The sequence below is a fragment of the Periophthalmus magnuspinnatus genome, chromosome 5 (genome assembly GCF_009829125.3).
Source record: "Periophthalmus magnuspinnatus isolate fPerMag1 chromosome 5, fPerMag1.2.pri, whole genome shotgun sequence".
NCBI lineage: Eukaryota > Metazoa > Chordata > Actinopteri > Gobiiformes > Gobiidae > Periophthalmus > Periophthalmus magnuspinnatus.
The window spans coordinates 14,784,365-14,800,019 of NC_047130.1; the positions used below are offsets into that span (position 1 = coordinate 14,784,365).

The 15,655-nt window shown below is 41.1% G+C and overlaps 2 protein-coding genes across 4 annotated transcripts in view; one reads left to right on the forward strand and one right to left on the reverse strand.

Moving 5' to 3' along the window:
• Window positions 1–3,417, forward strand: part of nudt2 (nudix (nucleoside diphosphate linked moiety X)-type motif 2) — a 100,091-nt gene extending 96,674 nt beyond the window's left edge. Inside the window, exons 1-3 of one of the 3 annotated variants that reach the window (XM_033966802.2) lie at window positions 374–399; window positions 1,216–1,350; window positions 1,839–3,417. In XM_033966802.2, the coding sequence (XP_033822693.1) occupies window positions 1,239–1,350; window positions 1,839–2,155 (429 nt within the window). In that variant the 5' untranslated portion in view covers window positions 374–399; window positions 1,216–1,238 and the 3' untranslated portion in view covers window positions 2,156–3,417. Of the gene's footprint in view, window positions 1–373; window positions 400–1,215; window positions 1,351–1,838 lie in introns of those variants that run through there. The other 2 variants (XM_033966803.2, XM_055222110.1) reach the window with 2 other exon arrangements.
• Window positions 3,418–3,702: 285 nt separating this feature from the next.
• Window positions 3,703–15,565, reverse strand: ube2r2 (ubiquitin-conjugating enzyme E2R 2). Its single transcript, XM_033967216.2, has 6 exons — window positions 15,073–15,565; window positions 13,942–14,136; window positions 11,753–11,839; window positions 11,039–11,136; window positions 9,124–9,258; window positions 3,703–6,403 (listed from the first exon to the last, which is right to left on the reverse strand). The coding sequence occupies exons 2-6, from the start codon at window positions 14,116–14,118 to the stop codon at window positions 6,154–6,156; spliced, it is 747 nt and encodes a 248-aa protein (XP_033823107.1). The 5' UTR covers window positions 14,119–14,136; window positions 15,073–15,565; the 3' UTR covers window positions 3,703–6,153.
• Window positions 15,566–15,655: the final 90 nt, after the last annotated feature.

The following is a 15,655-nucleotide window of genomic DNA, read 5'->3' on the forward strand; positions in this document are numbered from 1 at the left end:
CAATCTGGATTTGAACAAGATTAATTTTATCTTCTCCCATCTATATTAAACATGATTGGCGTATGTGCTGATATTGTCTGAAACCAAGTGATAGGCAAATTGCATTTCAGTGATTTAGCGATGACAAATGTAGGCACTATTCATCCATTTTGTTTATTCTAATATCTAGTTTATTATTTTAGATGGGTTTTTGCTCATTTTACTATTTATATATACATATTTAATGTTTTATTATTTATAGTTAATTTTATTAGGATTATTTATTATTATGTAACAAAAAATAAATATAACATTTGTCTGAAGATTATAAGATCTAAAAAAAATAAAGTACTGTAGGCGGAACTGTTATTTCAAGCGTGTTTCCGGTGGGACAGAGTTTGAGTGCGCTCCGGTGAAGGGGTAAGTTTCACATTTTTCGTCTGAAGATAATTGTTTTAAACGGAGCTACAGTGAATCAAACTTAAATGGCGATTATTTTGTTTAAAACGTCTTCAGATCCGCTGCAGGTTAAAGTGGTACATTAATGCACCGCTTGTAAACTATTAAACAAACATTATTGTGTGAATGGATACAGTGGGTTTTGGGAGCGGTGTTTATTTAGACTTGATTCAAAACTGGTCCAGTCCTGGTCCAGTCCTGGTTTAGTCCCGGGTTAGTCCCGGTTTAGTCCCGGTTTAGTCCGGGTTCAGATTTAATCCTGACTTAGTCTTCTTGGTTCAGTCCTGGTTTAGTCTTAGTTCAGTCCTGATTTAGACTTAGTTCAGTCATGGTTCAGTCCTGGTTTAGATTGCTTTGTCTGGAATGTTACACAGTTTTGCATTAAATGTGCATGTTACATCTCCAGGAAACGTTACATGCCACTTGGACTGAAGCATCCTAGCATTAACCCAACATAAATCCTGTCCTTAGACCTGGTTCTGTCATGGCCTTGTTTACTCATGGATGTGGTTGTGCAAAATTAAAATGGCAATTCCAGGGCTGAAATGATCCAAATTATTCTAGTGGAGGTGTGCGGAGTTTAAAAACACAGTGAACCACTTCCTGTATTGCCACATTAATCACAAGGTGGAGCAGTATTTTCAGTTTGAGAAAAGAACTCAGCCTACACATGCAGGGTTTGTCTGTTAAACATGCGTGAATGAAACAAAACACAACTACATTATAGCAAGGATCAGAAAATAGTGTAATATTGGGCCTTTGATGTTCTTTGTAAAGCAGTGTCCAGTCGTGCCCAGGAGATGGCGCTGCGGGCGTGTGGCTTCATCATCTTCAGGCGTCTTCCTCCTGAAAACATTGAGTTCCTCCTTCTGCAAACGTCCTATGGCGAGCACCACTGGACTCCCCCTAAAGGTACTCACACCAGCAGGGTACTGGTCTCTCTAAGCACTGCCAACATAACTCATCCCAAAAGTTACACACCAACAGGGTACTCACAGAAACATCTCCAAAGGTAATCCCCTGAAAGATAGTTGCTGAAGATGGTAGCCTCAGGAGGTACTCACTACAAAAGGCCATGCTTCATATCATTATCACAAACATTATCAACAAAGAGCACCACTGAACCCCTCGAAAACAACTCATGCACACAGGGTACTCCATGGGCACATCACCCATGCTTCCCCGTCACAATTCTCCATAAATATACAAAAACATGATGCAAAACTGTACACAGCAACTTGATAAACCTGATGAGTAAGACCCCATGGAGACACAGGGAGGGCATCTGACACACAGGGAGGTTAAGTCAGAGGACAGTATAAACCAGACGTACAGTAGACTATAATAGTATAACCTTGCTCCTGACCTGGTTGTTGGTTCTCTGTTGTTTGTTCTTGTAGGACACGTGGACCCGGGGGAGGATGACCTGACCACAGCTCTGAGGGAGACCCAGGAGGAGGCGGGTTTGAGCCTGGATCATCTCTCTGTAGTCCAGGGCTTCCTCCACACGCTGCATTACGAGGTGCGTGGCCGACCCAAAGATGTGCTGTACTGGCTGGCAGAGCTCCGGGACCCCTGCACACCCATCGCACTCTCCCAGGAGCACAGGGACTTCCGCTGGGCACGGCTGGAGGAGGCGTGTGCCCTGGCGGGGTACCAGGACCTCCAGGACACGCTGCGGGCGGCTCACCAGCATCTGCTCAACAAGAGGGACTGAGAATATCTATTAATTTATCAATTTAGTCCTGGTTTAGTCTAGGTTTAGACCTGGATTAGGGTCTGTTTAATCTTGGCTTAGACCCCGGTTTAGTCCTGTTTTAGTTTTTTGTTTGGAACTGGTTTAGACCTGGTTTAGACCTGGTTTAGTCCTGGTTTAGTCTAGGTTTAGGCTTGTTTTGGACCTGGTTTAGAACAAGAATAAGTGCCATCAAGTCAAAATGGCCACTTGAATAGTCGCAACTCTCAAATCACAAAGTCTTGTCATCAGTGTGTCAGATGCCCTCCCAGTGTGTGATTATTTCTGGCTGCGTTTATCTGTGACTGAATCTTGATTTTTAAAATGAAGTTGTGATTTACTTGACTTGTGGGATTGTGGGATTGTGGGATTGTGGGATTTCGATGTCAACTGAAATCACTCTACAGTTGAGGACATTTAAAATTAATTTGATTTTTGTGTAAATAACAAATAATTTATTTCAGTAATTATTTAATCAATAGAATTTGGGAGGGAACGTCAGAAAACCTACATTATTGTACAAAACTCTTAAAGAGTTGCATTAGCCGAAACAACATTAAAAAGTAGACAAAAGCATGGTGGAATAACCTGATAAACCGCTGGGTCACTGCTGGTAACTACATCTGCCACTCTATAGTGTGTTATAAAACATTTGAATGAACATTAAGGCTAGTATTTAGCATCCTCAAATCTCCAGTGGTTTAACATTAGCGTCACTGAACATTGTATGAGGTGTGACATCTCAATCCCGAAGTCTATACAAAAAATGTAAAGTGCATCTGACAGGTTCATATATTGCAATCAATCAAGCTTTATTTCTATTTTTTTGATTATGACTTGGTTTGGTGGGTAGTACCTGTGCTAACTATTTATCAGAGTTTTACATTAGTTAAGTGGCGGTTTGTGAAGAAAAGTACAAAAATACAGGAAGTATCTGTAAGCTATAAAACAGAATCCCTCTGACTATGCCATCCACACAGAAAATTCCATCCAAAATACAGATGATGAAGATCCACCAGGAAGACATTTTTCTGATGCCTGTGTAATCCCTCAGTCACCCCGATGTGATCCATAGTATATAAGGCAGATAGATATAAGGCAGTGTCCAGCAGTAATGTGACCAGAACTGAAGAAGCAGCTCAGATGAGCAGCCAAACATCTTCACTCCTACAACTTTTTGTGTAGTTAACAGATTAAAATATTTCTTTTAATATTTTTGTGACACATTAAACCTTCATTTAACTAAATAAAGCTGTTGTCATGTATTTGTATTAGTCTAAACATAACTACTGGCATTTGTTCACATTATGGTTGCTAGGTAACAGTTATGAAATTACCTTTACATGTCACATCTGCTGTCCCTGTCCAACCAGGAAGTTGCATTATACACTTCCCCAAAACTTCAAAACTAGAAAAGAATAATTAACAAATTTAGTCAAATCTTAAACCGAAAGATGTTCCCTATGTTTAATGAAATGAGTCAAACCTGTACATAACCTATTTTGAATTTGTGCATTTATTCAAACCGTGAGATTTTTGTAGTCATTTATTTTGAAATACTCCTTTCTAAGTGACAGAGATGAAAGAAAAATGAACAAAATATATAAATGTTAAATCTTTGTGACAATGGCTACATCCGTGAGGCCTTTATTCTGAAATGTCTGCAGAGAATGGGAGATGAAGGTTCAACTCGTGACGAACATCCACAAATCCAAAACGAAACTGACAAAGAAAGACAAAATTTGAACTCTCAAAAGGCAAAAACACACGCGGGTACATCCACAAATCTGCAGCTTTTCAAAAATCTCTTATGCATTCTCTGCTCCTATGAATCTTCCTGCAAAATGTCTTTTTTGGCGTTTAAATCGTCCAAAACTGAAGATAGAATCCCCCAAACACCGCGTGATGATATCAGCAGCGTTCAGTGTCTAGGAGCTGATGGTGAAGTCATTCTTGGCGTGGATTTTTATATTTTGCTGTCTCCCAAAAGAGTCCAAAAAGATCCAAAGTTGTTGTTGTTAAACTTGCACCGTTCAGTCCTGGTGCAGTTTAAAACCAGAGTCACACAGAAGCAGTAACAGGTGACAAACGGCATCAAACCAAATGAAACAAAATAGGACAAAAATCTACTGAAACACTCATCACGTCACTGCATTCACAACTGGTGGGTCAGGAGATTCAATAAACCATCGATAGACCTGGTTCAAACCTGGTTCAGTCCTGGTTTAGCCCTGGTAAGTCCTGACTTAATTCTTTCCATTTTGCTCGGCTCAGACCAGCTTCAGTCATAGTCCCTGATTTAAGTCTTAGTTTAGTGCCCATTTCAGCCCGGTGTCAGTCCTGGTCATAGGCCGCAGTTACAGGCCCTGGTCTAGGCCCTGGTCTTGCCCCCGGTCTTGCCCCCGGTCTTGCCCCCGGTCTTGCCCCCGGTCTTGCCCCCGGTCTTGCCCCCGGTCTTGCCCCCGGTCTTGCCCCCGGTCTTGCCCCCGGTCTTGTGCTTGATTCAGTCAATTTCTCCAAAATGTTGAAGTTTATAAACTACTTCATTATCTTTATCACATCAATATTTTGAAGAACATGTACTTCTAATAACAATACATTAGAACACTGCGGAACATTTCATCATATAAGAACATTTCATCACATAACAGGGAGATTTAGCAGAATATAGGGCTTTAAAGCAAAATGGCAAGAATACATTTTTTTAAATATTTATCCTACCATGATTTCACAACATTTAAAGAGGAAGTATTTGACTTCCATGGGGTATTAACTGCTAACACATAACATATGTAGATCTCCATGTTACCTTTTAATCTCCCCTCCCTTTGCTCTCCATGCCGTGACTCCCCCTTCAGAGTGCTATCACAACAATCGGCGTGCATCCCGCTAATACATCTACTGCACCCCATCAGGTTTGTCAAGATGCTGTGTACAATTTTGCATCATGTTATTTGTATTTATGGAGAATTGTCGTGTGGAGGCATGGGTGACGTAGGCCTGTGGGCGGAGCCTTGTACAGACTTGTACTGCCAACTGTAAGGAGGGTTCAAAACAAGCCCGAGAGAGATTGCTAGATTACGCAAACATGCATGGGTGACATTGAAAAACCTCTTCAGGCATGTTTTTGATGAGGGAACAACATTATAACATGGTAGAAAGCTTGAAAAAAAATAAAATTCTTTAAACAATGCTTTGTGTCATAACCCACCAGTTGTAAAGCAGCGACACAACAAAATAAAACCATAAAGTTGTCCACGGTTTAAACTGCCTCAAAGCCTCGCCAAAGTAAAACAACAGAAAGTACATTTGACCCACCAATTAAAGCATGAGAGAGAGAGGAGGGAGGAGCCTTCACGGTAGAATAAACCTGATTATCAACACTGGACAGTTAAGAATTTCATTTAAATGCATTGCAATGAATATTTTAACAACAATACATGTTTTTGTGCATTTTAATTAAAAACAAAATTCTTCTCATTTCTGTAAAGGTCAAATATCCCTCACTGTGAAATGTAATCTCATTTTGAGCTTGGATTTTGGGTCCTGTGTTACAACAGCGTCAAATATAAGGAAAAATAAAAATAAGAACTTAAAATTATATCCACAAATATGAAGGTGTAGTGATAGAGGATGACACAGCAGGGCACTCTGCAGTTTAAGGCAAATGGTGAAAATTCCATGGAAACGAAAAGAAAAAATGAAAAGCGCGCTGACGTTGAAGAAATCCGTCTCTCCTCCCTCTCTCGTCTACTCCCCTGTCCTTTTCTCTCTCCCCTCATCTTTCTTTCCTCTTTCCTCTCAGTAACAGACCCCTCTCACTAAATAACCAGAATAGTCCCATGCTTTCCCCTCTTCTTTTCTCCCTCTAACCCCCCCCTCACCCATTTCACCCTGTCTTGACTCCTTGTATCGCTCTCCTCCTCATCAAAGGAGGAGAGCGATACCCCCCACACCAGCGCTCTCCTCCCTGCTCTCTATCATGAGTCCTCGTTCCCAGAGTCGTCCTGGTCCTCGTAGACTCTTCCTCCTCCCTGTGCTCCTCCCACACTTTCTCCTTCACTCTCCTCTTCCTCGCTCTCCTCCATATCGTCATACAGGTCGTCGTAGAGCAGGTCTGAGCTGGAGTCCTGGGAGGGCATCCGGGTTTGGATACAGTACTCTGCCAGAGTCCGGGGCACCTTGACCCCGTCGCGGTCTGCGTCTGCGGCTGTGGACAGGACCTGCTTCCTGCGGAGGACAAGAGAATACTGCGTTTATACAGGGTTAACACTGTATAAAGACGAGAGAATACTGCGTTTATACGGGGTTAACACTGTATAATGACAAGAGAATACTGCGTTTATACAGGGTAAACACTGTATAAAGACGAGAGAATACTGCGTTTATACGGGGTTAACACTGTATAAAGACGAGAGAATACTGCGTTTATACAGGGTTAACACTGTATAATGACAAGAGAATACTGCGTTTATACGGGGTTAACACTGTATAAAGACGAGAGAATACTGCGTTTATACGGGGTTAACACTGTATAAAGACGAGAGAATACTGCGTTTATACGGGGTAAACACTGTATAAAGACGAGAGAATACTGCGTTTATACAGGGTAAACACTGTATAAAAGACGAGAGAATACTGCGTTTATACAGGGTTAACACTGTATAAAGACGAGAATACTGCGTTTATACAGGGTTAACACTGTATAAAGACGAGAGAATACTGCGTTTATACAGGGTTAACACTGTATAAAAGACGAGAGAATACTGCGTTTATACAGGGTTAACACTGTATAAAGACGAGAATACTGCGTTTATACAGGGTTAACACTGTATAAAAGACGAGAGAATACTGCGTTTATACAGGGTTAACACTGTATAAAGACGAGAATACTGCGTTTATACAGGGTAAACACTGTATAAAGACGAGAATACTGCGTTTATACAGGGTTAACACTGTATAAAGACGAGACAATACTGCGTTTATACAGGGTTAACACTGTATAAAGACGAGACAATACTGCGTTTATACGGGGTTAACACTGTATAAAGACGAGAGAATACTGCGTTTATACAGGGTAAACACTGTATAAAGACGAGAGAATACTGCGTTTATACAGGGTAAACACTGTATAAAGACGAGAATACTGCGTTTATACAGAGTAAACACTGTATAAAGACGAGAGAATACTGCGTTTATACAGGGTTAACACTGTATAAAAGACAAGAGAATAGTGCGTTTATACAGGGTTAACACTGTATAAAGACGAGAGAATAGTGCGTTTATACAGGGTTAACACTGTATAAAGACGAGAGAATAGTGCGTTTATACAGGGTTAACACTGTATAAAGACGAGAGAATACTGCGTTTATACAGGGTAAACACTGTATAAAGACGAGAGAATACTGCGTTTATACAGGGTAAACACTGTATAAAGACGAGAGAATACTGCGTTTATACAGGGTAAACACTGTATAAAGACGAGAGAATACTGCGTTTATACAGGGTAAACACTGTATAAAGACGAGAGAATACTGCGTTTATACAGGGTAAACACTGTATAAAGACGAGAATACTGCGTTTATACAGGGTAAACACTGTATAAAGACGAGAGAATACTGCGTTTATACAGGGTAAACACTGTATAAAGACGAGAATACTGCGTTTATACAGGGTAAACACTGTATAAAGACGAGAGAATACTGCGTTTATACAGGGTAAACACTGTATAAAGACGAGAGAATACTGCGTTTATACAGGGTTAACACTGTATAAAGACGAGAGAATACTGCGTTTATACGGGGTTAACACTGTATAAAGACGAGAGAATACTGCGTTTATACAGGGTAAACACTGTATAAAGACGAGAGAATACTGCGTTTATACAGGGTAAACACTGTATAAAGACGAGAATACTGCGTTTATACAGGGTAAACACTGTATAAAGACGAGAATACTGCGTTTATACAGGGTTAACACTGTATAAAAGACAAGAGAATACTGCGTTTATACAGGGTTAACACTGTATAAAGACGAGAGAATAGTGCGTTTATACAGGGTTAACACTGTATAAAGACGAGAGAATAGTGCGTTTATACAGGGTTAACACTGTATAAAGACGAGAGAATAGTGCGTTTATACAGGGTTAACACTGTATAAAGACGAGAGAATACTGCGTTTATACAGGGTAAACACTGTATAAAGACGAGAGAATACTGCGTTTATACAGGGTAAACACTGTATAAAGACGAGAGAATACTGCGTTTATACAGGGTAAACACTGTATAAAGACGAGAGAATACTGCGTTTATACAGGGTTAACACTGTATAAAGACGAGAGAATACTGCGTTTATACAGGGTTAACACTGTATAAAAGACGAGAGAATACTGCGTTTATACAGGGTTAACACTGTATAAAGACGAGAGAATACTGCGTTTATACAGGGTTAACACTGTATAAAGACGAGAGAATAGTGCGTTTATACAGGGTTAACACTGTATAAAGACGAGAGAATAGTGCGTTTATACAGGGTTAACACTGTATAAAGACGAGAGAATAGTGCGTTTATACAGGGTTAACACTGTATAAAGACGAGCAAATACTGCGTTTATACAGGGTTAACACTGTATAACGACAAGAGAATACTGCGTTTATACAGGGTTAACACTGTATAAAAGACAAGAGAATACTGCGTTTATACAGGGTTAACACTGTATAAAAGACAAGAGAATACTGCGTTTATACAGGGTTAACACTGTATAACAAGAGAATACTTTATACAGGATTAAACGTCCCACATGAGCAATGACCTGGTGCGTTTGTAATACTTGTATGATGATCTCTGCATATTCCTTCTCCCCCCCAATGTCTCTCAAATGCAGCACTGGTGTCAGTATTTTAGTACTTGTGTGTCACTACTGTAGTATTGCAGTACTGTAGTACTTTTACCTAATAATTTCTGCGTACTCCTTCTCCTTGCCTTTACTGTCTCTCCACTTCCTGAACATCACTGAGGCATCGACGTTGGCAGGAGAGAAAGTGTTGGGTTCATTCAGGAGAGAGATCACACTGAGCAGGATGGTTCTAGGGACAAACACATTTGTAAACAGTAAATATCAATTATATAATACACATGTATGTTTCTAAGAGTAAAGACTCATATTTTACACTGTAAAACTCAAACAATAGACCCATGTGCAGAATAGACATGTGACTCATGCAGCTTGTATCACATACTAATACTACCTGCAAGTAAAACATGAACGCCCTTCGAGACAACTGTTGTTGTGGTATTAACACATAACATATTTAGATCACCATGTTACCTTATTGTTTTCAAAATGCTATACTCTCCCAAAACAACGTATTAACATGTTTTATAAGATTCACTTTTGTTTTTGACGCTCTGAGTCCCGCCTCCCTTTACTCTATGCACTAAGTCACTCCCCCTTCAGAGCACTATCACAACAGAATCAGCCTGAGCTACCAGTGAAATTACTGCACATCACATCAAGTTTGTCAAGCTGTAAAGTATTGTTTTGTATATTTATGAAGATGGGTGACTTTAGGGATGACAAGATCCAGGTTTTTTGATCCTTGTTTTATATTTGCAATTGCCAATATCGATCCGATGCTGATCTCATCCCAAGACTGATCTTCTATTTTTTTAAATGATTTTATTTACACAATTTAGGCTGTGCCTTTATAGCTAATTACGTAGGCTTATTCCATGGTGAATTTTAGCCCCAGATGAATACAATTATTACCAGATATAAAAAGGCCTACTTAAAACAATATTGTAAAATAATGAAATTCATAACATAGTGACACAGACATTACATGATGCTTTAGCCTTTGTGTTTTTCACCATATTATTTATGTTTGAGGCCTGTAAAAGACAGAAGCCTGAAGCACACGGTTACTTAACTTATGTAAGCATGACTCCATGGCTCCATGATGACATCGTAGACGTAAAACAAATACTACTTCTATCATGTTGTAGCTGTTTCAGGGCCTCCTCAGTCTGTGTTTGGGCTCCTCTTTTGCATTAACTACTGCATTAGCAACAACAGTGGTGTACGGAGGACTCTATTCTGTTTCGACTCATTTATTCACCAAATCCGATCCAAGCTGATATTTTACAATGCCTAGATCACCAGTAGATACCAATACCAGTATCGGTTCGGGACATCCAAAGGTGATGTAGGCTTGTGGGCGGAGCCTTGTACAGGCTTGTACTGCTAACCCTAAGGACGGTTTGAATAAGGCCCAGTAGAGATCACTAAAAAACTCAAACATGCATGGATGACATCCAAAACGTCTTCAGGCATGTTTTTGATGAGGGAACAACGTTATAACATGGGAGAAAGCTCCTAATACTCCAGTTTGCACAATATCCCCTCGTTCAATTAGATATGAAGATGCAGCTTCTTTGAGGAAGAAACGACCTTAGAGTAAAGGAGGGCGCAGCTATAGCGGAACTGTATAAACTCAAAAACAGCAGCAGTGAGAGTGAGAGGAACTGAAACCAGCACAGACGAGTTCAGACCATGCTCAGGAGAACAGCTTTGGGTCAGAATACTTTACATTTCTCAGAAAAGACTCAAAATACCACTGGGCCATATGACAAAAAAACGTTTAAATCAGACCTATTCAGTAAGCTGTACTTTACAGAGTTTTTACTCATGTTATAGTCCTCTTTGAAGTTGTATTTGGAGTTATTCATGCATGTTTGAACTATCTTTAATCGCTTATTTTCAAGATGCCATTTTTGTGTGTGCGTAGTAGTGAGGTGAGTAGTAGTGGAGAAGGGAGTATGGGAGATGGAATCACCTCACAGTGGGGTGAGCAGAAGGTGGAGTACCTGACATTCTGTGTGGGGTTCCAACGCTCTGATGGTAGCTCTCCGCTCTGAGGGTCGTCTACAGGAGGGTGAAGGATGGAGATACACACATCTCCATTCTGAGAGAGAGAGAGGACAGGGGGAGCGAGGGAGAGGGAGGGGGAGGGAGAGAGGGAGTGAGAGAGAAAGAAAGAGAGAGACAGAGAGAGAGAGAGGACAGGGGGAGAGAGGGAGAGAGAGAGAGAGAGAGAGAGAGGACAGGGGGAGAGAGGGAGGGAGAGCGAGAGTAAGCGACAAGAGGGAAAACGAGGATGAGAAGTGAGGGAGGAGAGAAAGAGAGGTATGGGGGAAGAGTGCATGACATTAAAACAAAATGTATTACTGCAGACATGTCTTACAGTATGTGACGATATAGAATATAAACATGTTATACTAATAGGGGATATCTCACATGGGGAGGGAGTACATAGTAGTAGACTGAGGGATTCCGCAGATATAAGGCCACATGAGAATATAAAAGAAAGTACTACCATTTCATGTTGGAAATCACATTCTATTGTCTAAAGAAAGAGTGTTTTTTATTATTATTGTGGTATCAGAATCGGTAAAGAGTGTGTGGTCTAATCCTTAGTACTGAAATCGAGTTTGAAATTTTAGTATCATGAGTAATATTACATGATATACTGATAAGGGGAGTACCTCACATTGGTTAAACTATGACAGGAGAAAGAGTACCTCATAGATGTTGGGGTGCCACATCTTGGTGAGGAACCTGAACGTGGGAGGAGAGTAAGGGTAATCCACAGGGAACTTTATATGAGCCTGAAACAGGGACATTTAAATTAGCACCTTACATACATGTGTATACACACACAAACACAACACACACACAGACACACACAAAGACACACACTGTGTGAGTCTCATATGTGAGAATACTCAGGCTTCCGTATAAAAATATATTTACGATACGGTACAATGATACGTGCTTATATATATATATATATGATATATCTGATTAGAAAGAAAAAAGAAACATGAACAAAAATAGAACATTTTTGTTTCAGTGCTATATTTGGAAAAAATTGTCTGCGTCTAATTATAAAGTGTTTTACTGTCTGATAACCAGGAAGGGCACCTTAACATACTAGTTACGAAAAGTGGTTATAAACTCATCATAATTAGGGTGTCTAGAGTGCATAAGGTAAATGAGGAATAGCTTTGGACCACTGCAAACTATTTAAAATGAACTAGTTCAGTTTCTCACTTTTTTAAAGATGGTAAAAATCAGAGACTTTAAATGAGAATTGATTTACTCCCATATTTGTAAATACAGTGGTCCCTCGTTTATCGGAGGTAACGTTCTAAAAATAACCCGCAATAGGCGAAATCCGCATCAGTTTTATTTTTTACTATTATTATAATTGTTTTAAAGCTGTAAAACCCCTCACCACACACTTTATACACTTTTATCACACAGGCATTAACATTTTCTCACATTTCTCTCTTGTTTAATTAATTAATGACTCGCGCATATTTCAGAGTTCCTTTGACCGTGCCTCTTCATCCTGGCGCTGCTCCGCTGTAGAGTGTTAATCGAACATTTATGTAAATTTGTCTGAACACATTCTGTACTGTACAAGAGACACGCCACGGAGGAGACTGACCGACAATGGTCTACAGTCCCTTAGCCAATCAGGATGTAGAACACAATGCACGTTCATACACTGTAAAAAATGCATGCAAAATTATACTGAAAAAAATCTGCAAAACAATGAGGTTGTGAAAGGTGAACCGCCATATAGCGAGGGACCACTGTATAACAGACTTTTCACATGTAAATTAAGGTGACAATCATTATTTTGTAATTACTGCTTCCTGCTTATACCTCTCTCCACACTTTTTCTCCATCCCAGAGCTTCTCTGTCCTCCCTGTCTTTTGGCCTCTATCCTCAGCCCCCCCTCTCCCCTCCTCTTTCCCCTCCTCTCTCCAGCTCTCCCCCCCTCTTTCCTTTCCTCTCTCCCTCTCCCCTCCTCTTTCTCTACCCCTCTCTTCTCTCTCTTCCCATCTCCTCCACTCCCCCACCCCCACCCCCACCCTCTCTCTTCTCCTCCCTGCTCTCTCTCACTCCTCTCTTCTCCCTCTCTCAGTTATATCTGTCCATCTAAAAATACTCCAGTGCAGCACACTTCACTTGAGGCCAGAATCCAACTCTTGTATTCAGTTTCAAAGTTGTTTTTGTCATTCATTTGTGAGTGAGTTACTTTGTTGTAACATAAAAATACAGTGGACAAGATCTGAGCCAGGATCCCAGTCAGGAGTACCTGGCTGGACCATAGACTGTATAATAAAAGTGGACTGAAGGAGTGTGACGTCACTCATAGCATTTGGCTCCAAATGAAGCCAATCGAGGCTAGCAGTTATAGCAACTAATCTGCAACCAAAGACCATATTTGGAAATCCAAGCGCGAAACCAAAGAGCCAATCAGGAGCGAGGCTGTTGAAGGTACACACCATTTATGCCTGCACGGATGGTTTCGCAGAGAGCAGGCGTTTAGCAATGAGGCTGTCAATTAACTTGCTAAGGCTAACAGGAGCGACCTCAGGGAAAGTAGGCACTGGATTTGTCTGTTATTAATGTTCATATCTTGTTTTAGGGACAAAATAGTGACATAAAAAACCCAGGATCATGGAGAGTGAGTTCATGCTAACTTCCTGCTTGGAATGTGGTGGTAGTGGGTTAGTTATGTTCATTTTTAGATCTGAGCCAGGTACCTAGCTGGAGGGTTTTGATGTTTTAGGTTGATGGAGAGAGCATACAAACTTCACATAGAGAATATCAAATGAAGTGAAGTAACGAAATAGACGTCAGCCACTGACATAACAGGTCTGTTTTCAGCTCTCATAGCCCCTGCCTCTGTACCTTGAAGTAACCGCCTTCATACAGGGTGTTGGGAGGTCCAAAGATGGCCACCTCCCAGTTGTAGAGGTCCGACTCCTCCACCAGTGTGATCCTGAAGCCTTCCACCGGCTGCTCCTGGAGAGACTTTAGCTCCACCATCAGAGCCTTCTGTGAGCTCGGGGTCACCTGCTGTGCCATGATGCTCCTCTCAATCACCTACAACAACAATGTATGTGTCAGAGATCCGCCCATTTACCTGTCCCCTGGGTCAGATGCCCTCTTGTCCTCCTGTATCGCTGTGGGTCAAATGGGATTGTCAAAAGTCTTGAAAATCACATACTAAATCAATACTAAAACTATTATCGAAAAACTAAATACTCATTTGAGCAGGTATTAATACTAAAACAGTCCCACTCACAGGACAGAAATGAACCTTTCCTAAAAAACTTTAGAATGAGTTTGAGTTGTAGCAGAACAAATATAAAACCACATAGACTAGTATATGCCCATGGATCACTATGGAACCTATATTACTATATTACCTGGACAACTGAGGGATTACACAGATACAAGGACATAGGAATATAAAAAAGTACTACCATTTAAAGTTATACTACCATTTAATGTTGAAAATCATTCTATAAGCTAAAGACACATTGTCTTTAGAGTTAGACTGAGATGGGGGCAGGTCAGATGTCTTTAGTTAATCTTCAGATGTTGTGATGTCGTTGGATATTGGTGTTAAATGCAAACTGGGCAACGCTAAATAAAAGGTGCTAATGTGCACTGTTAAGTTTTTTTTTTTGTTAGTTTGTTTTTTGGACGCAATTTGGATTAATGTACATTGTATTCTATCTATGGTTTGCTCGAAATGGCTAGTTTTTACACAATTCTCTCTCTTTCTAAATCAAGGAAAGTATAATTGTAGTCCTTTAAAGTGTTCCTAAAGTCCACACAAAGTTCCCCTGGTGTTGTGCAACAGTTTTTACACGGATAATACCGTATAATAAGGCATATCAGTGAGTAATATAGTGTTTCAGTAAACAAAGTCTCCGCGGACATGACAGCGGCGTGGCCCGCAGCTAGCTCCCCACTCCTCTTCCTCTTTTCTGGGCCTTTGTGTGAAAAACAAGCCCGTAAAACCCTCCTTACCTCCGTGTGTGTGCGCTCGTCCGTCCCAGGGCTCAGAGGCGGGTCAGCGGCTCATGTTGGCCGGGCCTCGGTGCTCGGAGCTCGGACACGGGGCAGCGCAAGACTCTGGACTCGGGGCTAGCGCAGCGGCTGCTCCTCTGCTCTCTCCCCGTGTGTGAGGCGCTTCTCCGGGCTTGTTGGGCCCGGGGGCCGGTGCTCGTTGTCCTGGCTCGGTTCAGCTCGGTTCGTTTGGACACAGCTGTTGTTTACGTTTGTTCGGAGGTGAAGTTGCCCACACGTCAGCTTCACTCTCGGGGAAACGGGAGCAAAAAGAGCTGCTGTCTGCCCGGTCCCGCGATGCTCGTCTCTGTGTAAATGTGAAGTGTTGAGTAACGCGTGTTTATTTTGGTATAAATCTGCACATTTATGATTTAAACGCAGAATTCTGAAGCTTCAACCGATTTTATTTTCCTCCCGTCGACGCTTCCGGCTACTGCGCGTGTCTGCTGCACGTAAAAGCACGCAGGCTATGGACGTGACGTGCGCGCTCCCGAATTGTATTTTTTCACTTTTTCTTAAGTGTAATTTTTGTTGTAAATTTGTG